This window comes from Mauremys reevesii, linkage group 15 (genome assembly GCF_016161935.1).
Source record: "Mauremys reevesii isolate NIE-2019 linkage group 15, ASM1616193v1, whole genome shotgun sequence".
Lineage (NCBI taxonomy): Eukaryota > Metazoa > Chordata > Testudines > Geoemydidae > Mauremys > Mauremys reevesii.
In genome coordinates this window covers 16,068,387-16,094,212 of record NC_052637.1, presented here as the reverse complement: position 1 = coordinate 16,094,212, position 25,826 = coordinate 16,068,387, and the positions used below count along the sequence as shown (strand labels likewise).

General features: G+C 52.8%; 1 protein-coding gene across 6 annotated transcripts; it reads right to left on the bottom strand.

Moving 5' to 3' along the window:
* Positions 1-15,403: 15,403 nt before the first annotated feature.
* On the bottom strand, positions 15,404-24,849 carry LOC120383005 (zinc finger protein with KRAB and SCAN domains 8-like). 6 transcript variants are annotated; one of them, XM_039500587.1, is made up of 8 exons: positions 24,562-24,849; positions 21,731-21,817; positions 20,064-20,297; positions 19,465-19,487; positions 18,661-18,776; positions 18,323-18,355; positions 17,460-17,573; positions 15,404-16,341 (listed from the first exon to the last, which is right to left on the bottom strand). In XM_039500587.1, the coding sequence occupies exons 1-8, from the start codon at positions 24,781-24,783 to the stop codon at positions 15,518-15,520; spliced, it is 1,653 nt and encodes a 550-aa protein (XP_039356521.1). In that variant the 5' UTR covers positions 24,784-24,849; the 3' UTR covers positions 15,404-15,517. The 6 variants fall into 6 exon arrangements, with proteins under 6 accessions (XP_039356521.1, XP_039356522.1, XP_039356523.1 ...); XM_039500588.1 differs by having other exon boundaries at positions 15,404-16,338; XM_039500589.1 differs by having other exon boundaries at positions 18,661-18,773.
* Between the last annotated feature and the right edge of the window lie 977 nt (positions 24,850-25,826).

The window sequence follows — 25,826 nt, the reverse complement described above, 5'->3', positions numbered from 1 at the left end:
TTTGGCTGAATTCCCCCTTGAGAACAATGAGAGAGGGCAGCTATTTTGAAAGAGGATAATTTTGTATGAGTTTCTTTGAAAGAGAAGATTTTACAGGCTCTGTAGAAGGATAAAACTTTCTATCGTGATAAATAACAGCAAACAGTGACCCTTAGTCCTAAATCTTTATTTTCAAAAGCTGCACATTGCACCAGACTGATTTAACCAGGGTTTAAAGTGCACTGGTTCCAAATGGGTCAGACATATTTTAGTACTGCATTGGGGAGAGAAACCTCTCTTATTGGCTGACTTCCCTACTGCCCCACTTCCTGGAGATGGGCAGCCAATCAGGGCTGCTGCAGGAGGCAGGTAGAGCTTTCCTCCCTCCCCTCAGGAACCAGCACTGTTCTCACAGTAGCTCAGGTTGGCTCAGCTCCCTTGTCCCCCACCATGAACAATATGACAACGCCTCTGCTTCTCCCCTCCCTCCCTGCAACATCTGGCCTGGAAGCAGAGATGGTCGGGGGGACCTTAGTGCAGCCCCCCCCCCAGCCTGGGACAGGGCTTGAAGAGCCCCAGGAGCTGCAGGAGGGGCAGAGTTGGTATTGGGCGGGGAGGGGCAGAAGAGATGTGGGAGCAGAACAGATAGGGTCTGGGGGCCAGAATTAACATTAGGGTCTGAGGATAGATAGATGTGGGGGTGATGGTAGACCCTCATTTCATATAGGAGGGGAAAACTTGGGGGGAGGGGATGTGCATGTGTGTGCATGCACTCATGCACTGGAGAATGTGAGGTGGAGGAGGGAGGGAGTGTGTGCAGGAAGTTGCAGAGAGGCACGGGGAAGTTAGGGGTGTTTTCAGGGGACTAGGGGATTTGGGGAGCATGTGCACTGTGGGAAACTGGGATGCAAAGCACCTGTCAACCCAGCTGGACGGTACGCTCTGCTTGCTTTGTGCTGCTCCGGAGTAGTGTCAAGCAGCCACAGCCTACAGCTGAATCTGGTCAGCGCTGCCAAGCGTTGCTCATCTTGCGTGGCATCCAGGCATCTTGCCAGGCTTGTCTGCAGTCCCGATACCCAGCTGGGGCATCACATTCAACAGGGTTGCAGGAATGGGCTGCAATTTTGCCTCATGGCTGCCAGAGGCTCCAGGGGAACCTGCTGAGTGGGCAGCCATGTGGCTTCCATCTCACTGTTTCCCTGCCCGTGTCCAGTAGTGGGGAGCAGTAAGCAGTGGCAGCAGAGACAGCAGGTCTCAGGGGCCCCCACTCGGCAAGCAGCCAGCTCCCCATGAACATTCCCAGCCAACTACTCCCACACCCAGCCATTGGCCATCCCTGCTAGCTGCCTCCATCTACCCCTGAAGCTCCCGAGCGACTCCTATCTTTCCCACTTGATTTGTATGCAAATCTACCTACACTAGCCATCACCCAGCTGACCCAGACACCCCCACAAAGCCAGCTGTCCCCAAATCTCTACCCCCCCAGGCACTGAGCTGCCCCCATCCCCCCCCACTACTAGACACCCCACAAGCCCACCTGCCCTGGCTTCCCCCTCCACACACAGACAGCCCCACCTACTCCCCAGACACCTTCAGCACCCGCCCACTTGCCAAGTTTTGTGCAACCTCATGTCCTGTCCCTTCATGATTTGGGGCAAGGTGTATTGACCTCAAGCTTGGGTGACAGGGGATCGATCACTTGACGATGACCTGTTCTGTTCATTCCCTCTGGGGCACCTGGCATTGGCCACTGTTGGAAGACAGGATACTGGGCTAGATGGGCCTTTGGGCTGACCCAGTATGGCCGTTCTTATGTTCTTAAGCTGAATCTTAAGGGCACATATAAATTATGCAAATGAATGGTCTAATTTGCATAAAATATCACACATGGAATTGTACAAACTTGGCAGGTATGTCTAGCTCTAAATGTTAAAATAAAAATAAAAGATTTGCTGTTGATCCCATGTTTCTTCAAGTGATGAGAAATAGCCCATGGTAACATTCTCTTTGGGCTTCTTGCTTACTGTTCATGCATACCATTTTTAATTTAAATAAACAAATACATGTTTTGCTTGGGAATTTCTATGTTAAGAACTGGGATAGAAATTGAGATTACACATCAATAATGTAGGGTAATTATACATTACATGGAGACTAATGATCTCAAATCAAGTATTATAAGACCAGGAAATTCAGAGTTAAGGTAATAAAGGAGATATACCAATCTCCTTGAGCTGGAAGGGACCTTGAAAGGTCATTGAGTCCAGCCCCCTGTCTTCACTAGCAGGACCAAATACTGATTTTGCCCCAGATCCTTAAGTGGCCCCCTCAAAGATTGAACTCATAGCCCTGGGTTTAGCAGGCCAATGCTCAAACCACTGAGCTATCCCTCCCCCCTAAATAACCCCAACAACAATCTGAACATGTTAAGGTATGAAATAGCGAACAGAATGTTGGGAATCATTAAGAAAGGCATTGATAATAAGACAGAAAATATCATATTGCCTGTATATAATTTCACCGCACACCCACATCTTGATTACTTCATGCAGATGTGGTTGCCCAATCTCAAAAAAGATATATTGGACTTGGAAAAGGTCAATAAAAATTAGTGGGGTTATGGAACAGCTTCCATATGATTAGAGATTACGAAGATTGGAGCTTTTAAGCTTGGAAAAGAGACAACTAAGGGGGGGTATGCTAGAGGTCTATTAAATCATGACTGATGTGCAGAAAGTACATAAGGAAGTGTTATTTACTCCTTCTCATAACACAAGAACTAGGGGTCACCAATTGAAATTAATAAGCAGCAGGTTTAAAACAAACAAAAGGAAGTATTTCTTTACACAATGCACAGTCAACCTGTGGAACTCCTTGCCAGAAGATGTTGTGAAGGCCAAGACTATAACAGGGTTCAAAAAAGAACTGGATAAGTTCCTGGAGGATAGGTCCCACCAATGGCTATTAGCTAGGATGGGCAGGGATGGTGTCCCTAGCTTCTGTTTGCCAGAAGCTGGGAATGGGCGACAGGAGATGGATCACTTGGTGATTATCTGTTCTGTTCATTCCCTCTGGGGCACCTGGCATTGGCCATGGTTGGAAGACAGGATACTGGGCTACATGGACCATTGGTCTGACCCAGTATGGCCATTCTTATGAACACAAACCACCTTAACTCATCCCTGTGATGATGCCATGAGGGGAAGGAGGAGGAAAATCAAATGTCTCTTTAAAAATCAATTGAATCTGATTTGGGACAACAAACCTTAAAATGCTTTAAGTGTGACTTAGTGGGTAGAGCACTATCCTGTCACGCTCAAGATAGAGCTCTGCTGCTGGGTGATTGTGGCCAAGTCACATCATGGCTCTGTGCCTCGGTTTCCCCACCTGTGCAGTGGGGATAATGATACTGCCCTCCTTTGTAAAGCCCTTTGTGCATTACTGATTAATAGAGGTATGGTTATTGTGTGGTCTCACTGCAGGGCGGAGTTAAAGCCATCTGGGTGTCCTAATTGTGCCTTTCCAGAGCTTAAAGCATTTATAATTCTTTTGAGTGTCACACTAAATCTGAATTTCTTGGGCTTGTAACACTTGGCTCTGGGAGAATTACAGCATCCCTGTGACTTATCTGACCCTAAATTACTGGTCTGTCCTCTCAAACTTAGCTCCAGGGTTTTGTATGGGAATAAGAAGGAAGTGTGCACCGTTACCTGGAGAAATCTGGCAGTGCACCAGTGTGGGACCAGGAACAGTCTTCCCAGGGTAGGGGTGGGAGCCCCCTCACTCAGAATCTTTGAAAGGAGGACTGGCCAAAGCACTATGAAATGCACCACAGGGAACAACCCTGCCTTGGCTCAAGGAGATGGATGGGATGGGGATTTTCTTCCCTACCCCTTATTTATCGCATGGGAGTGCGTGAGTAGGAGATGGTCTCTATTAAGAACAGCCATACTAGGTCAGACCAAGGGTCCACCTAGACCAGTATCCTGTCAGTGGCCAATGCCAGATGCCCCAGAGGGAATGAATAGAACAGGATAATCATAGGTGATCCACACCATGTAATAGAATATGAGGGTTGAAGGGATCTCAGGAGGTCATCTAGTCTAACCCCCTGCCCAAAGCAAAACCAATCCCCAGACAGATTTTTACGCCAGTTCCCTAAATGGCCTCCTCAAAGATTGAGCTCATAACCCTGGGTTTAGCAGACCAATGCTCAAACCACTGAGCTATCTGGCAAACACAAGTTCTCAAATTGTCTGATCCCTCTGATATCGACTGCACCAGTAGAACACCCAGGGCCCTTCAGAGACCCCCCTGCCAGTTCTCCTAACCAAGTGGTGAGGAATCCTTACCCGTTGTGAGCACTGTTCTGCAATGCTTTGGCATGGCATCCCTGGAGAGGGCTCTCTGAGCAGGGTCCAGCACAGCCCACTGCTCCTCCGTGGCACAGACGGTCACCTCCTCGAAAGCCTCTGGCACCTGAAACAGCATCCTCCACTCAGGACCAGCCCCCGCAGCAGCACGCCCCCAGCTCAGTCATGGGCAGGGCATGAGAACAGCCTCACCCCCAGGCACAGGGTGCAGGAATTCTCTCACACATACAAACTCACCAGCAGCTCCCTGAAAATCCCCACCTGAGCTGGCTCCATCACAGCCATTTCCCTGGTCTGTCCCCTAGGAGGATGGGGTGATCTTGAGTGAAATGTGGTCCTTATCCTGCTGCCTGTCAGGGCAAGAAAGGCGATGAAGGAGGTTTCAGAAGACTTTGGTCCACTTCACACCCCGATTCCACACACACACACCCCATCCCACCCCACCCCACCCGCCACCACAGAGAGACTCGTTCTGAACCCTGTGATGCTGGAAAAACTCTGGGGCACTTTATTCAAGTGCAGACCCGGCTCCTCCCACCGGGACCAAACCACCTAGACATGGGTACCCTCCTCCCAGGCACAGAGGCTAGAGCCTCCTAGCCAAGTGCAGAACCAAAAGGGCCGCTCTGGGGGATCCCCCTGACACTGTCCCCAGGGCAGCGCATCCCCCCAGCAGCGCGGGGACCAGGCAGAGGCAGGAACTGGCTTTTCCTCTCCCTGCCCCTCCCCTTCTCCCCCGGAAAGTCACTGTGCCCCGGGGTGCTGCAGGGAATGGGGCTGGGCAGGGCTGGGAGCCGGGAATCTCCCTCCCCACTGATCGCTCCTGCTGCCCCTGCCAGGCTCTGCCCCTGTCTCCCTCCCGCCCCCTCCCCTCGGGCTGGGAGACTCGGTCCCTGGCCCGGCCCGGGGCGTTCGCTCCCCGGAGCTGGCTCGGCTCCTGCAGGCGCTCAGGGGGGCAGAGCCTGGGGGGGGGGGGTCAGGGTGGGCAGCAGCTCTGGGACTCGCAGACCCCCGCCCCCCCGGGAGCAGAGCTGGGGCGAGGAGGGGCCGTTGGTGCAGAGTCACTTTCCTGCCCGGCCCCAGCCCTTCCCCCGGGTCTCTCCCCTCACCTGCAGGCTCCGGCTCAGGGGCTGGTGTCGGCGGAGCTCGGGGCTGCCCCAGGGGCTGGTTCCAGCCACCGCAGAAAGTTCCCATCTCCCAGCGCAGACCCCACTGGGGGAGCAGCAGCTGCACATCAGGCTCCCAGATCACAATGGAGGCAGCAGCAGCAGCATCTGACCCAGGAATCCCAGAGACCCCACCTCCCCCCCATGCATGAACAAATACAGACAGAGAACACGCAAGTTGCCCTCCCTTAGCAATAGCCACAGTCCTCCCGGTGCCCCCGCCCATCATTGTGCTCCCAGCAGGTGTGGGTGGGGCCCCCACCCATCCACTCCCCGGAAAGTGTTGGTGGGAGGAACCCACCTTGCACATCCACCTCTAGGCAAGGTGGTTTTGTGGCTGGGTTATCAGGGTGGATGCTGGGGGAGGTGCCAGCAGTTGGGAGGGGGAAAGCAGCTGAGGAGTTGCCGGCTCTGGGGATTTTATTGCAAAACTCATGATATTTGGGTTTCTTTAAAATTTTCTCCTCGTCCTGTGATCACCAGCATCTGCCTTGCAAATTCTCCCTCAGCCAAAGCAGTCCCCATCCCCCAGTTACTTTCTGTGGGCCTGAATCCCCGCTGCTCTCTCAGAAAATGTCTGCCATTCCTTAGGAAGCTGCCCCCCAATAAATAGTTCCGCTGACTCCTGTTGTTCAGCCAATGAGTCTGAACCCAGGCTGTTCATCAGTGAAGACAAGGGCCCGTCTATGGCGAGGGGTCGGCACAGGGATCTATGCAACAGAGGATGTGGGGGAGCAGGAGGAAACCGAGTGCAGGAGTAGAGGTGGGAGAGAAAAAAGATGAGGAGAAAGAGTGTGTGAAGGAAAGAGTGGGGACAGGAGGCTGGGGAAGTGGAGAGGGAGAATGTGAGTGGAGGAGATGGGGTGGGGTAGGGTGCCATACAGGAAAGGGAGGAATGACATAACAGTGATAGCAGAGGGAGATGTTTGCCAGAATGGGCATGGGAATGGGCGACAGGGCGTGGATCACTTGGTGGTTACCTGTTCTGTTCACTTCCTCTGGGGCACCTGGCATTGGCCACTGTTGGAAGACAGGATACTGGGCTAGATGGACCTTTGATCTGACCCAGTGTGGCCATTTTTATGTTCTTCTGAGATGGAAGGTGTAGGAAGGCAGCGCCTCAACCCCTGGGGCATGGCTACACTTGCGAGTTACAGCGCATTAAAGCAGCCCCGTGCTCTGTAACTCAGGACATGTACACACTGGCAAGGCACGTAGAGCGCTCTGACGCCACGCCTAGAGCACTCCTGGTACTCCACCTCGGCGAGTGGAATAACATTTGATGTGCCCCCGCTGGAGTGCCACAGCACCAGTGTGGACACCCTGGTCTATTAATGCGCTCTGATCGGCCTCCAGAAGTGTCCCACAATGCCTGTTCTAGCCACTCTGGTCATCAGTTTGAACTCTACTGCCCTGTTCTCAGACCTGCCCTTTACATTCTCTGGGAATTTTGAAAATCCCCTTCCTGTTTGCTCAGCCAGGCGTGGAGTGCTCTCAGCGCGTCCTTCCAGGTGATCATGCCTCCATGCACCAGGCGCAGTGCTGGGTTTACAATGACTCTAGTGGCTCCATGGGGCAGGGCCTCTGACCTCCTCTTGCACTGCACCCTGAGACCCTGCTGGCTCCCCCCGCCCACCATTTGCTTCTCTCGGCCTGCAGCCGGCTGGCCAAGGGCTCCTCTCTGCCCCCTGGCCCCACCCCCTGCTCCTCTCAGCCCCCTGGCCGGACCCCAGTGCGCCTCCAGCTCCAGGCAGTCTCTACTTCCCACCACATGTGGGGCCCTGCCTGTCTCCCAGGAGCTGAGCCACCTGGGACTGGTTCAGAAGCCTGGCCAGTCTCAGCCAGGTGTGTGCTGTGGGGGAACAGTGCGGGGCGCTTGGCAGGGCCCCTCCAGGAAAGTGTGTCTTGAGAGAGCCCGGCAGAGGCAGGTCCTGGCCTGGCTGATCGCACCACCCCCAAGGGCCTGGAGTGATTCCCGACCCTGGGACCGGACCTGGCTGTGCTGCCGGCTCAGCCTGGCAGACACAGTCACCTCCCAGCCGGGCCTGTGAGTGGGTCTGTGAGGTGTGTATGTGGGGGTGCTGGGCTGTGAAGGGGCAGGGAGGATCTCTGTGTGTTGAGCACTCAGAAGTGGGGGTTCTGTGCAGGGGTGCTGGGCAGTTGTGGTGGGGCTGTGGGCAGGGGTGGTGTGCAGGGTGCTGTGCATTTGTGGGTGGGTCTGGGGGGGCATTGGGCATAGTGGATCTGGGGGCCTCTGGCCATAGGGAGTCAGGGAGGTGCTGGGTGGGGAAGCTGTGTGGTGTGGCATAGGCCTGCCCCCGAGGGGAAGGGGCATGCTGGCAGCACAAGGCCAGGCAGGCCACTGTGTGTCTGGCAACTGCCCGTTTGTAAATAGTGCCCTCGCATTGGGCAGAGCAGGGCCACCCCTGCCATGCCATGCCCCATTGCCTCTGGATGGCCCCTTGCTCCAAGGACTGACCTCCCTGCGCCATGCTCCACATGCCTCCATGTGGGCCCACAAATATGTTTGGTGCCGGACCCACAAAAGGTTAATCCAGCCCTGGCCAGGTGATCCCCAGTATGGAGCAATGGCGAGGTGCTGGATCTCATCAGTGTTTGGGGGAGGAAGCTGTCCAGTCCCAGCTGCTCTCCAGCCATAGGAATTACGATACCTTCGGGCAGATATCAAGGGACATGAAGGAAAGGGGTCATGACTGGGATGCACTGCAGTGCAGGGTTAAAGTGAAGAAGCTGCAGAATGCCTACCACAAAGCCCGTGAGGAAAACCGCTGCTCCGGTGCTGCCCCCGCAACCTGCTCTTTCTACAAAGAGCTGGACGCAATACTTAGGGGTGACCCCACCCCCACTCAGAGTACCACCACTGGACACTTCAGAGCCCAGTTCAACAAGGCAGGAAGAGGAGCAAAGGGGGAGCAAGAGTGCTGAGGTGGAGGAAGACCCCCCCAGAATCCCTAGGTCAGTGGTCCCCAACCTTTTTCATCTGGCAGCAAGTGGCGTCATCCAGAATTTTTGGCGTCATCCAGAATTTCGGTGGCATTTTGGCAGATGCTCGTCCACCGGCCAGTACGCGGGCACACTTAGACACGCCAGTGAGCACCATGGCACCCGCGGGCACCGCGTTGGGGACCCCTGCCCTAGATGCATGCAGCCAGGAGCTGTTCTCAAGCCAGGAGAAAGGTAGCCAGTCGCGGTGGCTGGTGCTTGGGGAAGGACAAACACCAGAGGAGGTAAGCGGCTTTTATTTTGGGAAGGAAGTTATCCGATGTGGGCTCTTGGGGCAAAGAGGTTAAGGCTGCATGCATGTCTAGATGCGGAATAGGGTGTTGATATGCTCTTTCACATCGCAGTAATTGGCCTCAGTGATCTCTTCAAAGGTCTCATCCAGAACTTGGGCAATGCGCTTGCGCAGGTTTCTGGGAGAGCCACTGTGGTCCTTGTCCCAGTCAGGCTAACATGTCCGTGCCACTGTGCCATGATGGGTGGGGGGACCATTGCTGCACACAGGCAAGCTGCATATGGGCTAGGGTGGAAGCCGCATTGTAGTAGAAGACCTTCCCAGGTCACCCTCAGCAGCGAGATATCATCCAGGACGAACTCCTGTGGAAAATGTGGGGACAGTGTTCAGTATAGGGGCCCCCTGCAGCTGTCGGCTCTCCCCAAGGCACAGAAACCCAGAGGACAGTATAGCCATGAAACAATCAGTCCCCCTTCCCCCTGTGCTTACTCACCATTTTGGGGCTCCCATGGGTTATGTGCGCTCGCTTTGGGATGGGCAAATTATGCTATTGGGTAGACTGTGCTTGCCCTCCTTTAGTATGGGGGAATCATTGCTCTGTCTGGTGTGAACAATGCTGCCTCTGTTAAGTGTTGCATTTTGCCTTTACAGATGCAACCTTGAGATCTCAGCCGTTCGTGTTATCACCGGCTGAGAGACTGCAAAGAATCAGGAAGAGGCCACATAGAAGCAAAAAGGACATGCTGCATGGAGTAAACACTTGGGATGGTCGATACTGCAAACAGCCTATAAGGAGCCACCATCTTCCCCAAGGTCAGCTTGTCTTCATGCCCCTCGGCAATAAGAGGAGGTGCTGGTGGTTTGGAGACAGCAGGCTTTGCTAAGAGGATCCCTCAGCCGCACTCCCACCGAGGACAATAGGAGATAGAGGCTGCCATATAAAAGATGGCTTTCTCTGGGGGAGAACATTATCTCCCAACCTCTGAGGAAACCTAAACTTTCAGTTATGTAGAATAACACCCCCCAAATGAACATTAATGATAAAAAATTCTTTTCCAAAACTACTTGTCATGGTTAAGTGGTACAAGAGCACCTGGCCCTAATAAAATGGTTCCCTGAGTTGAATCAGGGAGGGACTCCCAAGCAGAAGAGAAGCTCACCAGAGCAGGAATCCTTGGAGATACTCAGCATTCAAGCAGGCCTGCTCTCAGCAAAAGGCTCTCCCAAACAGTGTCTGGAAGGCTAGGCTGCCCTGAAGAGCTGCAGCTCACAGATCTCCACAAGTCATTTAGGAGGACCCACGCTGTCAAAATTTTTCACATCCCTGTGCATTTTTTTCACCCCTTCCAAACTTTTCACACCCACCTGGCAAATTTTCACACAGCCTTGTAAACCTCTGTTCACACCCATTAGTGAAGATTGGTCGGGGGGGGGGGGAAGGACACTAAGAGGGGCATGACAGGTACAGTCCCCAATCATGGGCTGTGGGGCACAGGCATGATTTCTGGTGGTAGCACCTCCTCTCAGTCAGTGCTGAGATGGATCTATAAATCACAGCCCACGATGCCCCCCCAAAATTGCCATGTGCATTCATTTTTATTCCTTGGGATTGTTCTCTGACGGTAGTATGAAAAAAAATCCCCTTCTCAGCAGACATTGCAGGGAGTTTCAGAGGAGTATTGGTTGGGATGTTTGTGCAGTTGGGAGTCAGAGGAGTGAGGGGAAATGGGGAAGGGGTTGGTACAGTGTATGGAAGAGTGGGGTGCGGAGGGGGCCACAGTTGTGCAATGGAGGGTACTGGGGGCTTTGTCTCGGTCTTCTCCAAACCTGCACATCCACGACTGTCCCCCACATCTGCCATCCCCATGAAAAAATGGCCCCACCGACTCCATGCTGCTCCCAGGACCGTTCTTGCATCCTCTCCCCAGCTCCTCCACTTGCAGCACCCACAATGATGCTCTTTTTTCCATGAGGAGGCCAGTTGGGATGGACAACCAGACTGGACAGGTAAAGGGACGGGAGACAAAGAGACGATACAGGGGCTAACATGTCCATGCCACTGTGCTGTGACAGGCGGGGGGACCATTGCTGCACACCAGCAAGCTGCGTATGGGCCAGGGTGGAAGCCGCATTGTAGGAGAAGACCCTCCCTTGCTTCCCAGGTCACCCTCAGCAGCGAGATATCTTCCAGGATGAACTCCTGTGGAAAGTGTGGGGACAGTGTTCAGTATAGGGGCCCCCTGCAGCTGTCGGCTATCCCCAAGGCACAGAAACCCAGAGCTGGACTCTGGTATGTGGGGGTGCTGAAAAAATATTTTTTATAAATTAATTGCCCCAAAACTCAATTAGTGCAGAGTTAAGATCGCTCAGTGTGGTGCCTGGTGAACTTCCAGAATATGGAGAGTGGCTAAACTGAAACCTCTAAAAATCAGGCAACACAAAGCGAAGGTACGTGCCACCTCAGCAGTGCCATATCCTTGAGTGATGTCCCAATGCACCACTAACACACTAGCATTCTGCCCTTGCACTTTGGGAACCAGGGTACATAAACATGCCTGGGGAGATGAGGATGTGCAACAAATATTTTATTATGAATTTATTTTGAAAAAGAGAAACCAATAGTGGGAAAGACTTCCATGAGAAACAGACTTCACAAAATCTGCACTTCCAAAAGAACAAGACCTCACCCAGCCCCCATCCAGAAACATGGAGAAAAATCCCTCCCAGGGCAGTTAAGGAATCATCCTGGTATGTGACAACATGAGCTGGAGCCCCTCCCTGAAAACTGAGACAAGGGAATCCAGCTACAGTTCTTCCTGTCCGCACAGCAACCTCTCACCCAGACAAAGAGAGCAGGGAAAGAACTGGAGAGTGTCAGATAATAAAAAAATACAGTTGTAACCAGAGAGTTGCACACTTCATTGCTTGTCGGCTGAGCTAACTGCATACACTAGGGCAGTGGTCCTCAAGCACCCTTTCCCCTGTCCACATCACCCCCACAGCCAGGGCCAGGAGCGGGGCCACAGCTCCGGGGGGGCGGGGAATGCAGACAGGGGCAAGGGGGCTGAGGCTGGGGCCACAGCTGCGGATGGGTCTGTGGCTGGGAGCAGAGCTGCAGCTGGGCCCCCAGCCAGACATGGAGCAGCAACGAGACTGGGGCCGAGGTCAGGTGCGGGACTGGGAGCCAGGGCTACAGCTGGGGGTGGGGCCAGAGCAGAACTGGGGGTGGGATGGGGCTGGGTGGTGCTCCCTCCCTATCCCCCAGGAGAGTTGGCCTGGCCTGCTGCACCCCCCCCAACGTTCCTGCATGCCCCCCTGGGGGGGCACCCCACAGTTGGGGTACCTCTGCACTAGGGGATCCTTGCATCATTCTATTCCCCCTGCAAGTTCCCTGTGGGCCTCCCTCCCATCGTCTCTATTTCAGGTTCCCCCGTTCCTCCCACCCCCATGCCAAGGGCTCCAGGGGCTTCTATTTTCCCCTCAACATTTTAATCTCTGCTGGGACTACGGGGCTGAGATGCGGGGTGTTGCTAGCTGGAAGGTATCAATGGTTGCCATCAATGAGATTGTAACATCACTCCTGAGTTGCGGAAGGCAGATGAGAATATTGTTGTCCTGTGGCCTCATAGGCTCTTCCAGACCCTCCAGTACACTAATACCATCCCCCATGACTGGAAGAAGGGTGTTATTCTGGCTCAAACTTTGGTAGCACAAATAAGATGGCCAGAGACAGATATAAACTGAATATACAGCAAGACCACCTTAAGCATCTAGCCAGAGTGGCTCTCAATTTCCAAGAAGGCCACATTACTTTGGGATTTGCCATGATCAACCAGTTCTTTGATCTACAGACAATTGGAGACTCAGTAGGGTTCGGCCCAATTGGATGCGGTTTTCAAAAGTTATTGTGTTACATCCAGCTAAACAGAGAAATGCCATCAAATTGATTGTCGGTCCTCTCTTTCCTCTGCCAGATAAGGACCTTTCCCTGTTCTGGTACCTGCATCCTTCTTAACACACAGTAATTAGTGATGTTGCATGGTTCCCTGGGAGGTGGGAATGCAGCAATTACAGATGCATCATGCTGTTGTCGGTCCTGAGGAAAATCTTCACTTCTGTGTTAATGTCTTGAATTAACGAAGCACTTTTGCGAAGGTCACGATATTCACAGTGTGGCTTGAGACCTCATTGTTCCACGATTGACCAGATCTTTACTGCGAGATAGCTTTGTGAGAAGACGGCTGAACTTGATAAGCTGCACAGCCATGGTACAGATTTCCGCCAGCCCTTTAATTCAGTGGACTGAGCGAGGCTGTAGGATCTGATGAGGTGACTCGTCATCCCTGGGTATCCTTGACAGAAGAGCTCTGTCATGGAACGCAAAGCAAGGTTGGAGTCAATAGCAGATACAGAGCACAGTGTCTTATATCCACGCAAGTTCGACACGGCTGAGTTCTGACACCATTGTTGTTCAGTGTCAACAACTGATTGGTTGATGAATAAGCTTGAGGAGGCAGAAGTGGGTGGAATTGAGCTGACTATCCCTCTGCTTTGAGATCTCAAATACATCAATGACATTGTCTTGCTGGCTGTCTCAATTGCACATTGGTCTGATTATTAATCCCCAGTGGCCTCCAGCTCCAGATTGCAACCAGCTCAGTATTAACCTGTCCAGACAGGAGACTGAGCAAGTGGCAACTGTCAAATATTTGGCCAGTGTCATGGACAGGGCTGCAGGACGCTCAAAAGATGGCACTTATAGGCCTGGTCTACACTGGGGGGAGTGGGGGTGGGGTGTCAAACTAAGGTACGCAACTTCAGCTACGCGAATAGCGTAGCTGAAGTCGAACTACCTTAGTTCGAACTACTTACCCGTCCTCATGGCGCGGGATCGAAGTCCGCGGCTACCCCGTTGACTCCGCCACCACCGTTTGCGGTGGTGGAGTTCCGGAGTCGATGGGAGCGTGTTCGGAGTTCGATATATCGCGTCTAGATGAGACGCGATATATCGAACTCCGAGAAGTCGATTGCTACCCTCCGATCCGGCGGGTAGTATGGACGTGCCCATACAGTAGCAGTGGTTGCCGTGTTTCGGGCCTTTCAGCGGCCTTTGTGGGGAGGTTGTCACATCAAGTTTGCTACGAAACTGTGGCTCTAAAAAAGCATGGCTCTATTAGTTCTATTGTATGGAAGTGGGCGTTGAGGAAGACTGAAGAACATCACATTCTCGCCATCTGCATCAACTGCTCCCAATCCAGTGGCAGGACAAGATCAGATATGAGGCTATTTGAAGCCAAACCCAGCAACCACCTCCAACAGTGCAGGTTTGGTTTCAGTGGCATTCTTGGTGTGGACATATTATTAGAAAGGAAGACCAATGAGTTCCAAAGTGTGTGTATGAAAGAATGCCACTACACAGCCAAGGATCACATGGGCACCAAAAATTTTGGTAGCACAAATAAGATGGCCAGAGATGGATATAAACTGAATAGACCACCTTCAGCACCTAGCCAGAGATCAATCCAAGCGGCTCTCAATTTCCAAAAAGACCACATTCCTTTGGGATTTGCCATGATCAACCAGTTCTTTGATCTACAGACAATTGGAGACTCAGTAGGGTTCGGCCCACTTGGATGCGGTGTTCAAAAGTTATTGCATTACTTCCAGATAAACAGAGAAATGCCATCAAATTGATTGATGGTCCTCTCTTTCCTCAGCCAATTAAGGACCTTTCCCTGCTCTGGTACCTACATTCTTCTTAACACACAGTAATTAGCGAGGTTGCATGGTTCCGTGGGAGGTCAGAGTCTACTATTAGCCCCATGGTGGGAATGGGAGGAGCAGATGCACAGAGAGGAGGGGAGGAACTGAGCTGGTTATGGAACCTAGCATTCCAGCCTCCCACTTACACGCCCCCACTCTAATCTAGACCTCACGCCCTTCTCAGAGCTGGGATCTGAACCCAGGAGTCCTGAGTCGCAATTCCCCCTGCTCTCACTATTACACCATATTACCCTCACCGGATCTGCGCAATCCCCCCCAAACCCCCACCTCTCCGGGGAATTTCCATCTAAAATCCCCCCAATCTCCAGTGACTGCTTGTGTCTGCAGAGATGTACAATAAACTGAACATGATGCTAAAATTCTGCAACTTCTGATCAGCATCTCTTATCGCCTGGTAACTACAGACCCACCGGGCCCCTCACTGCTTTCCTGAATAATGTGCCTCTGCCCCTGCCCAAGAGGCCTTAGGAGCTGCCGATATGTCTCCAAGACAAACTGCAAGGGAGCTTTAGTTTACCTCTTCTCTAAATTGGAAAGTGTGTGTGGAACCCACAGAAATGACTCCCCATTGATTCCATCACCTGCTCCCCTGCCAGACCCTGATATGACCCATCTCCCCAGTAGTACCTAGTGCTCCCTCCTATTCTGTAAAAGCAGCAAAGAGTCCTGTGGCAGCTTATAGACTAACAGACGTTTTGGAGCATGAGCTTTCGTGGGTGAATACCCACTTCGTCGGATGCGCATCCGACGAAGTGGGTATTCACCCACGAAAGCTCATGCTCCAAAACGTCTGTTAGTCTATAAGCTGCCACAGGACTCTTTGCTGCTTTTACAGATCCAGAATAACACAACTACCCCTCTGATACTTGCCTCCTATTCTGGCCTCCACCACCATCCACTGTAACCAAACCATCTAGCCACCTACTGTCCCATCCAGATCCACCCTCAAATGAAACAAATTATAGTTTGTTGCAGGTGGGCACAGACCCATTGCCCCACAGTGAGAGCTCCCATCTTCCGTGGACTTTTTGATGGGAAATTAGAGCAACCTTCGCCTTGTAGCTTTTCCCACAATCGGGGCATGTATAGGGTCTCTCTCCTGTGTGTGTTCTCTGATGAACAACCAGGTGTGAGCTCTGAATGAAACTTTCCCCACAATCAGCACACTTATAAGGTTTTACTCCGGTGTGGATTCTCTGATGAACAGTGCGGTTTGATTTTGAACTGAAGCTTTTCCCACAGTCGGGGCATTTATAGGGTCTCTCTCCCAAGTGGATTCTCTGATGTGAAATAAGGTTTGAGCACCGAGTGAATCTGTCCCCACAGTCACAGCAGGGATAAGGTTTCTGACCCAAGTGCGTTGTCTGGTGTGAAATGAGGTGTGACCTCCGAGTGAAGGTTTTCCCACAGTCACTGCACATAAATGGTTTCTCTCCTGTGTGCAGTTTCAGATGTCTAGTAAGGTTTGATTTGTGATTAAACTTTTTCCTGCACTCAACACATTCATGCTGTTTCTTTTTAGTGCCAATTTTCAGCTGGATCACCGTTTCATTGAGATCCTCCAAGCCTTCCCCTCGGTGAGTGGATTTACCCTGCAACTTCTCTTGGTGGTTTTCCTGCTGCCTTTCTGACCTGCACCGACTCTCATGGGCTTCTTCCAGATCAGGACTCTGGGAAACATTTGCTTTGGATATTCCTGATACTGTCCCATGAGGTTCCACTCGCTTGGGACCTTCCTGCTGTGGATTCTCCTCCTCGTTCCCACTCACCATCCCATCACCTGCTGGGACAGAGAGAGAATCCGGACAGGAGTCAGTCCCTGTGCCAGGGACAGGGAACCTCAGAAAGGGGAACAGGAAAGGGGGGAACAAATCCAAATATCTGATGGGGAAATTGAAAAAACAGGAGCTGAATTCCACCCCATCCCCACCTTTCCCAGAAGTCAGAAAGAGGAGGGCACCAGTTATGCTTCCACATTCCATGAGAACACTCAGTGGAGAGGGATGTACTGCCAGGTTTCAGTCATGATGGGTGGGAAGCCATGAATGATATCTACCAGGAAGATATGTCACCTATCTTCATCTGTAGGGACCTACCAAATTCACTGTCTATTTTGGTCAATTTCATGGTCAGAGAATTTTAAAAATGGTAAATTTCATGATTTCAGCTATTTAAATCTGAAATTTCACAGTATTGTAATTGTAGGGGTCCTGATCCAAAAACAGGTGACCAGATGTCCCAATTTTATAGGGACAATCTCGCTTTTTGGAGCTTTTTCTTACATAGGCACCCCTCACCCCGTCCCGATTTTTTACACTTGCTATCTGGTCACCTGACCCAAAAATGAGTTGTCTGGGGAGGGGGGGAGGGGAAGAAGGGTGTCACAAGGTTGTTGTAGGGGAGGCGTTGCAGTACTACTACTCCTACTTCTGTGCTGGTGCTGGTGGTGGTGCTGCCATGGCTGCTGGCCAAGAGCCCAGCTCTGAAGGCAGAGCCGCTGTCAGCAGCAGCACAGAAGTAAAGGTAGCATAGTATGGTATTCCGCCCAACTCTGACATCAGCACAGAAGTAAGGGCGGCAATACCGTGTCCCCCTAAAATAACCTTGTGACCTCCTGAAACTCTCTTTTGGATCAGGACACCCAATTTGAGAAACACTGGTCTCCCCCCTGTGAAATCTGTGTAGTATAGGGTGAAAGCACACAAAAGACCAGATGTTCACAGGGGGAGACCAGATTTCATGGTCCGTGATGTGTTTTTCATGGCCGTGAATTTGTTAGGGCTCTCTTCAGTCTGGGTGAGGTGAGGCAGAACTGGATGAGCGTGCTGGGCCTTTGTGGGAATCCCAGCTGTTTACAGCAATGACAGATGGTTTCTGCGGTCTGTATGACTCATTCCTCACCTGTGCGGGTGTTTCTCAGGATCTCTCTTTCCTTGGAGCACTGGAGATCTGGCACCCAGGGTTCTTTGCCCCATTCCACCTGAGCAATCATCTCAGGTTTTGGAATTAGAAAACCTGTTCCAGGGAAAGAAAACATGTGAGTCTAGGGTTTTACAGAGTTGTTTCCAGATATGCTGGCTGGGTGGGCACACTTGTATAAACCAAACAGATGGGCAAATGTTCCTGGAAATCTTTTGGGGGAAGTCAGATATTTCCTAGAAGATGAGCCGTTGCTCCAGCAGAAGATCCAGGGCTCTCCACACACTGGGTAATTTTATAACTCTGGCAGAACACAGCTGTGCAACCTCTTCCTCTTTCTAACAGTGCTGAAGACAGAGCTCTTGCAGGCAGAGAGCTACTCCTGGGAAGGGAGAGAGACATGGAGTCTCGTTTTATATGAGTGTGGGCCCATGTTTACTAACACAGAGGGTATCTACCACCCAGCCTCTCTCTCAGAAGCAATGGGGATGGATTATTCTCTGCATTGTGTCTCTGAATCTCCTCTCCCATGGGAGAGGAGATTCACATGGGTTCTGGGGGCTATGGGGCAAGAATGTCAGAAAATGCCTCCCCCTCAGAGTTTGCACCCAGGGAGGAACGTTCCCAATTCTCTAATATTTGAGAATGTTTTGCTTGTTTGGTTTGACGTGTGAAACGTTGACATTAACGGGGGTCCCAGGTATAGGTTATTAAAGCAGGAAGGTTTGAGATAGAGGGGCAAGGGGCCTGCTCAACCCCACCAGCCGTGCCCACAGAAACGGCCTCCCCTCAGGCTTCCAATAATGTCCCTGATGTCATAATCTCTGATGTCAGCCCCCACATACCTATGTTGCTGTCCAGCTCCAGTCGCAGAGTCTCTAGGGGAAGGAGAACATGAGAGAGGTGAGAATTCAGACCCCGGCATTCATGGGGATGTTCCAGTTGGACATTAATGTAACTGCACTTTTAATTATGAACTAGCAAGGCAGCCCAAGGCCAGCAATGCAGCCGCTGCAGACATGGCAAGCCCCAGAGGGCTATTGCCATGGCAAAGGGCAATTCACCCAAGCTGGGGAACGCAAGATGGCGCCCGGGGTCAGTGACGTCACGAGAGCTGCCCACTCCTCTCCAGGGCGACCGTTACTCTAACCAGAGGAGATGCCACCATGAGACTCCCATTTACCTTTGAATCCCTGCAGCAGCTCCAGCAAGGTGGCACTTCTCTGAGAGAAATCCCCAAGACTCTTCTCCAGCTCCACAAACCCAGACTCTGGCTTCTGCAGCGTCCTGTCCTCCCTGCTGGAGAAAGGCAGAGGGGTGACGAGCCTGGCAGCCCCTGAACTCTGGGATTATAAGCCTTGTAGACTGAGATGGTGTCACCTGCCTTGAGCCCTGTGCCTTCAGTGGGCCCAGAACAAAACGGGATGTGAGGAGACACCGAGGCAAGGAACGGTGGCAGTTTTGGGAGCTTTCCTTGAACTTGGTCCTTTCACACAAAGCCCCTAATACTTAAGCTAAAGGAGAAACCCCACTGGCTGTCAGATAGTAGCTGGCTTCTCTCCTTACAGAGGCAGCCGCCAGGGTGAGCCATCCATTTAGCATGCAGGCCCACCCAATCTGAGCAGGGGTGTAGTGCTGCCACAGCGGCCCGGAGAGTCACTTGGGCACCTGAAATCCAGGCTCACCCTTCAGAAAGCTACGCTCTGGCAGCTCTGCCTTGCCGTTTTCTGAGCCGCCCCATGCGCAGCCCAGCTCAGCAGGTAAAGCCCTGTGTCTGGGGGCACCAGGGTTAGAAAGAGGGCATAATGTTGGGGGAGAAGCCAAGCTAGCACTGTCTGTCATTGCCCATCCACCCACAGCCACTAGGGGGAGACATGATCACGCACACCAAGCCAGTGTGTCACACTCTGTGGGCCGGGGGCAGCTGTGTATTCAGCGTGGTTTCCAAGCCTAACTGACCAGCAGGGAGATGGAGCCCAGAACTCACCTGTTCTCAGAGCTGCCCACACCCTAGGGAAAGAGAGAGAGAGAAAGAAGAGGCAGTTAGAGGCTGGGGGAGGCCTCCGCTCCTGCAGACAAGTCACTATCGGAGTCTCAGACACTCAGAGAGCAGTGAACATCCCCTCCAGGTGGGATATTTACTCTCAGCAGCCTCCAGGGAACCCCTGCTGAGAGGCCTTCACTGGCAACCCAGGCACTTCACAAGAAAACATTTGTGACATTCAGCGTGAACTTCGCTTGGTGCTAAGAGCCCACACAAGCCCCTCTTTCCCACTCAACCCAGGGACTGATCTGGGCCGGCCCTCTACACTGGGAGGAATTTCACTCTCAAACAGTAAGGTCACATAGACATTTACAGGGTGGGAGAGATGGTTTTGGGGTTACAGTGCCCAGGAGCCCTGGATCCCATTCCTGGCTCTGACAAAGATTCACTGTGTGGCTTTGGGCAAGTCCCTGCTTCTCTCAGCATCTGTTCCCCCCTGTGTAAAATGGGGATATGATCCCAACCCCACCTGTTTTGGGATCTAGGGCTGAGATGCTGCTATAGAATTGCTGTGCATTGTCATTGCAACAGCACAATCTCACCTGTATGGACTGGCTCAGTGGCTCCTGCCCATTCTCTCCTCCCCTCTGATTGAGCAGTTCACTTAGCAGAGAAATCTCCTGGGACAGCTCAGAGATGCTCTTGTCCCTTCTCTTGACAATGGCTCTGTCCAGCTTTTCTAGCTGGGACAGCAGCACCTGCTCCTGCTTCTCCAGAAACCCACGTAGATCCTTCCATTCGCAGAGGATCCTCTGTTTCTCAGCTTCCGTCTGTTTCTGCAATTGCAGGGAAAGGGCAGCATGGTAACCAGGGGAATATCATACATTTGTCTCCCAGCAAGTTGGGGGAGATATTGGCCAGAGCCAGGATCCCTTATGGTGCATGATGGGAAGTTCACTTAGAACAGGAAGGATGGAGGGCTCAGGGCAGGGGAGAGCCACATGTTGCTAATGACAATGGGGTGGACTTTTCTCTCCACAACCTCATCAACTTCCATTGAGACAAAAGCTCCATCCAGTCAACCCACGTTTTATCTCCTTTCAGTGCTCTCCCTTTAAGATTTTAAGGTCAGGAGGGACCATTAGATTATCTAGACCAGTGGTTCTCAACCCGCAGCCCGTGGGCTGCTTAAGGCCCAATCAGCACACAGCTGCGACCAGTCATGGCGGGTTTACAATGGTGCTGGGCCCATACTCAGAAGGGGCCCCCGCACCCGGACTGTAGCCCCACCCCATGGTCTGCCCACACTTTGATCTGAGGCCCTGCCTCACCTCAGCCTCTTCCCCTCTGAGGCCCAGCCCATCACTCGCTCCTCTCCACCACCTCCTATCCTCGCCCCCTGCTCCCTCCTCTCTGCCCCCTCCACCCCCATGTGAGCAGTGGGCAGGGCCTTGGGGGGGAAGAGGCCAAGAAAGGGCAGGGCCATGGGGCAGAGCGCAAATGGAATGGGGGGTGGGGCCACAATCCGGGCACCAGGGCCCACAAAAGATTAATCCAGCCCTGGCCTCAGGGACATATAGGTAGTGTATATATATATATATTGTGGATGTGGCCCACATAACACACAGAGAGCGGCATGTGCAGCCCACAATGGTAAATAGGTTGAGAACCACTGATGTAGCTGATCTCCAGTATATCACACACTGTCCAATTTCAAACCGGTGACTCCTGTATTGAACCCAACAACTGACTAAAGCAGGTCTTCCAGAAAGGCATCCACTCTGGATTGGAAGGAATCAAAAGATGGAGAATCCACCACTTCCCTTGGTAGTTTGACCTACTGGTTAATCACGCTCACATTTTTATAAAAGTGTCTTATTTCTAATTTGAATTTGTCTGGCTTCAGCTTCCAGCCATGGGCTCTTGTTATGCTTTTCTCTGACAGATGAAAGAGCCCTTCAGGACCCATTATTTTCTTCCTATGGAGGCACTGAGCCACCTTTTACAGGAACCCTGGTTCCTGTAATATCTGAACAGCTTGAGCAGGGGACTTTCTGGGCCAAGACACAGACAGACGCTTTCCTGCATGGCAGCCACTCACACTCCGAGGGCATCACCTTACCCAACACCTGCCCAATCCTGCCCTTCTCCCTGGGCTGCAATGGGGATGGTTCCCTGACTGGGCTGGCAGGACAAGCCCTGTGTTGCCATGTCACTCAGGGTACTCTGATACCAGGCAAGCCTTGGGGAAGGGGTTCTGGGCACCTACCAGCAGCTTCTCACTTTGCATCTCCTCATCAGCTTTGGTTTCTTCTCTCTCTTTTATCAGACAGGCCAGCCACTCTTTTGACATATCCTGGAAGAAGCGTGGGTGGGAGCCAGGTGTAAGAGGGTTTGATTTTACAGACAGTGTCACAGCTGCCAGATTTCAGGGACCCCTCTGCCCCACAGTATCCCTGGCGCACACTCACACAGATCCTAGGGCAGGAGTCGGCCCTTAGCTTGCTTTCTTTAAAGCACTGATACTCAGACTGAGGCTCAAGTGGCTCTTAATGCGTCTCCTGCGGCTCTTTGCAGCACATGATAGTAAAACACTGTGTGATTTCATTAGCAACCAATCTAATTATTAACCAATCAGGATGCTTTTATTATGTTATTAACCAATTATGTTATTAACTTGCACTAAGTTATTAACTTATTTGCTTTGAGAATTATATATATATCCTTGAATCGCAAGATGATTGTCATATAATTGCGGCTGAGTTGCGGACAAGACATGGAAAATCGCAGAAAAGTAATAATGGACCTTTATTAATTGCAGTAATTTGGAAAAGCCGGCTGACAGCAGAAACCTCAGCCACCCATAGCTAATAGCGGGAGTCCTGGCTGCCTGGGGCTGACAGCTGGAGCCAGGGGCGGCTCTAGCAATTTCGCCGCCCCAAGCACGGCGGCACGCCGCGGGGGGCGCTCTGGCGGTCGCCGGTCCCGCGACTCCGGTGGACCTCCTGCAGACGTGCCTGCGGGAGGTCCACCGGAGCCGCCTGCTGCCCTCCCGGCGACCGGCAGAGCGCCCCCCGCTTGGCGTGCTGGGGCCTGGAGCCGGCCCTGGCTGGAGCCCTGCCATGTGTGGGGATGACAGCCGGAGCCCCGGCTGCCCAGGGCTGTCAGTGAGGCTGACTGTTAAAAGGTAACATACATACACATGAATTCAGCATTAAAATTGCAGTGGAAGTCTAATATTGTGGGATCCACAATTTCCATAAAATCGTAAATTAAATAGGGATATATATAATATTTCCCCTGTCATGCTGTTTAAATATGACTATATAGTACTCTAGTAAATGAAACAATGAATTCACACAACTGTGGCTCTTTTGGCTAATAGTGATCCCTGATTTGGCTCCTAAACCATTGACTATCACTGCTTTAAAGCTACAGAAGATGGGAGAGGAGATGGCAATCAGGGGGCTGGATTGTCCATACAGAAACAGAGAGAACTGGAAGTAGCAATGATACAGCACAAAAGCACAGCTCCAAAACCTGCCAGTCCTCCCCTCCTCAACACCCACCCCCGCCAGGTTCCAAAATCCTTCCCAACCCCCTGACATGCCCCCAAGGGCAGCTCCAAATATTGCCACACACCCCAAATATTCTCCAGAGACCGTGGGTGCACACCATCAATGTATCTCACATCCTCATCACCCTGAAGCCAAATACCTCGCAACCAAAATCCCAGCTCTTAAAACCCCCACATGTTCAATCCCCCCAACCACCTGTACTCACATCCTAGCTCCAAGCAAACACCCCCACATAAAATGACCCACCGTGAATATCCGCTTACTTTCAGAGGTGGGAGGGGAGGGGAGGGGCTGAGACTTAGCAATATGCTCTGCAGTCGGGCTATAGCTCCCCACTTGCATCTCCCAACCCCAGCCCCAGCCTCTCCCTGGTTCAGTCACACCCACCCTGCAGCAAGGGCTGTTCTTTCTAGTTTGTGACCTGCACCCATCGCGTCTCCCCTTAGTGTCCTGGGTCATCCCCCATTCTGGGCCCCACGGGGGGAACTCGGGGTGCCTGGGGCATACCACGGAGATGGGTTCCTGATCCCCTTGGCAGGACGGTGTCAGCACCTTCCTGGATCTACCTCATGTCCCACCTCTGCTCGTTCCCCTCCCCCACCCCATGCACTGAGCTGCCTGATGATTCCCGAATGGCCAGCTCTTCTGATTTATTCGAGTCCCATGATATATTGTGATTTTTCCCCTAAGGCCCAGAACCTTGTGAGTACACCAGACTCTCAGCTTTCACTTTCTACAAAAATTAAGTTTCTCATCTTTATGGTTGCAATTAAAAAGCATCAACATGGTGAACCCTCAAGACTCAAAAGCCAGAAAGAAAATTAAAAAAAAGGTGACCACACGTTCTGTTTTGGCCAGGACAGTCCCCTTTTTTAAGCCGTGTCCCGCCCATCCCGACTTCTTTGGCAAAAGTGGGCATTTGTCCTGTTTGCTCTTGCATCTTGATCAGATGGCAGGGCAAATGGGGCAAATGCTCACTTTGTCAAAAAAGTGGGATGTAGCAGAACGTGTGGTGGGGAGGCAGGGCTCAGGCAGGGGGCAGGCGGGGGTTGGGGCGAGCAGCGAAGCCAGCCTCGCGTGCAGATGGGGGGGCGGGCAGGGCTCAGGTGGGTGGCTGGAGCCAGTCCCACGTGGGGCAAGGGTGGCTCGGGCGAGTGGCTGGAGCCAGCCCTGTGCCATCTCCCATTTCCCCTTTGGGAAATATGGTCACCCTAAAGTAAAGAGATCTCCACGTGTGTTATTTTTTTTAAAAAATATCTCACGATTCTTAAATCAATCTCTTGATTCTCGAATGCTTCGGTGGGCAATAGCATCACCTCCACCATGCTCCACAGTGCATCCTGCAGGGAACTTGGAAGGAGGAGCCAGGGCTCCACAGGAAGGAAGCACGCGCCAGGCAGCAGTCAGTCTGTGTGCACATGGCTAGCATGCCAGCTACAGCTGCAGCACTTCTGTCAATACTCCTCTGCCAAAGCGCTAGCTCGGTTTTACAAGCCTGGAGTCCAGCTCACGTAATTATTACCCAGTATGTGGCGCATGACACGTGCAGGACGGGCTTCTGGCATCTAGGGCAGCAAGGGCTCCACTCCGGCTCCTCCCGGGGGTCTGGGTTGCAGGCCCGCGGGCAGATGTTGTGCCCGCAGCTGGCATCTATGAAATATTCCATGCACACGGGGCAGGAGGCGAGCGGATCTTCCAGGCTCGGCGCTGGGCTCCCGTTACCGGCCATGGCCGCTGCGCACATACAAAGGGCTCTAATCTCGGTTTGGCTTGGGGGAGGCGAGGTTGTGGTGGGAAATGGAGAGGCGTCTCCTCGCCCGGGATTGGCTCATGCCCTGGGGGCCCCCGCCAGGGGCTTTGTGACACTGGGAGCATCGAGACAAAATTCAGCCAGGAGAGAAAACACCCGGATCCCAGGCAGCCAGGTCCGCAGAGCCGTTGGGGGAGGGGAGAGAGCCAGGCTGGGGGCACTGGAATGGGAGCAGCAGGGCTGGGGAGCCCGGACGCCTGGGTTCTAAGCCCAGGGCCTGGGAGGGTTCGGGTCCAACCCGGGAAAGCCCCAGGGGGCGGTTGCAGCCCGAGTTGATCTGGAGGGACGCACAGGAAGGGCTGGTGTGGGAGGAAGCGGGGGGGAGAGGAAAGAAGAGAGGGATCAGAGACTGGGCATCGTCCCCTAGCTGGGAGCTGCTCATCAGCAGGGCTCGTAGAAGAATCTGCCGCCTCCGTTGGGAGCCGGGGCTGAGCCGCTGCTGCTCCCCTCCCAGCTGTGTCTGCGCTGGGGAGGGACCTGCACTAACCCCCCTCTGCCCCCAGCCCGGGGGGACTTTCTGCGGGGGCTGGAACCAACCCCTGGGGCAGCCCCGGGCTCTGCCGACACCAGCCCCTGAGCCGGAGCCTGCAGGTGAGGGGCGAGACCCGGGGGAAGGGCTGGGGCCGGGCAGGAAAGTGACTCTGCACCAAGGGCCCCTGGGAAGCTGCTCCCTTGTTTAATGCTCCTGCAGGAGGGATTGGAGCTGCCTTAACAGCAAGGATCTGTCCCAGGGGCAAAGCTGGGGGAGGGGGTGACTTCAGATGGGGAAATTGGGGAGGAAGACGAGGGACTTAAGGGGCACTATCAACAGACCCCCCCCAGGGAGTGTCCCCTTTTTGTCTCACGGAGGGTAGAGTTGTCAGGAAGGTTAAGTGTGAAAAATATGACAGAGAGGTAGAGAGACAGTGTGAAATGTCAGTTTAACCATCTCTGTGATTAGGTGAACAACGGGAGAGGTGATGGGGTGACACACAGGA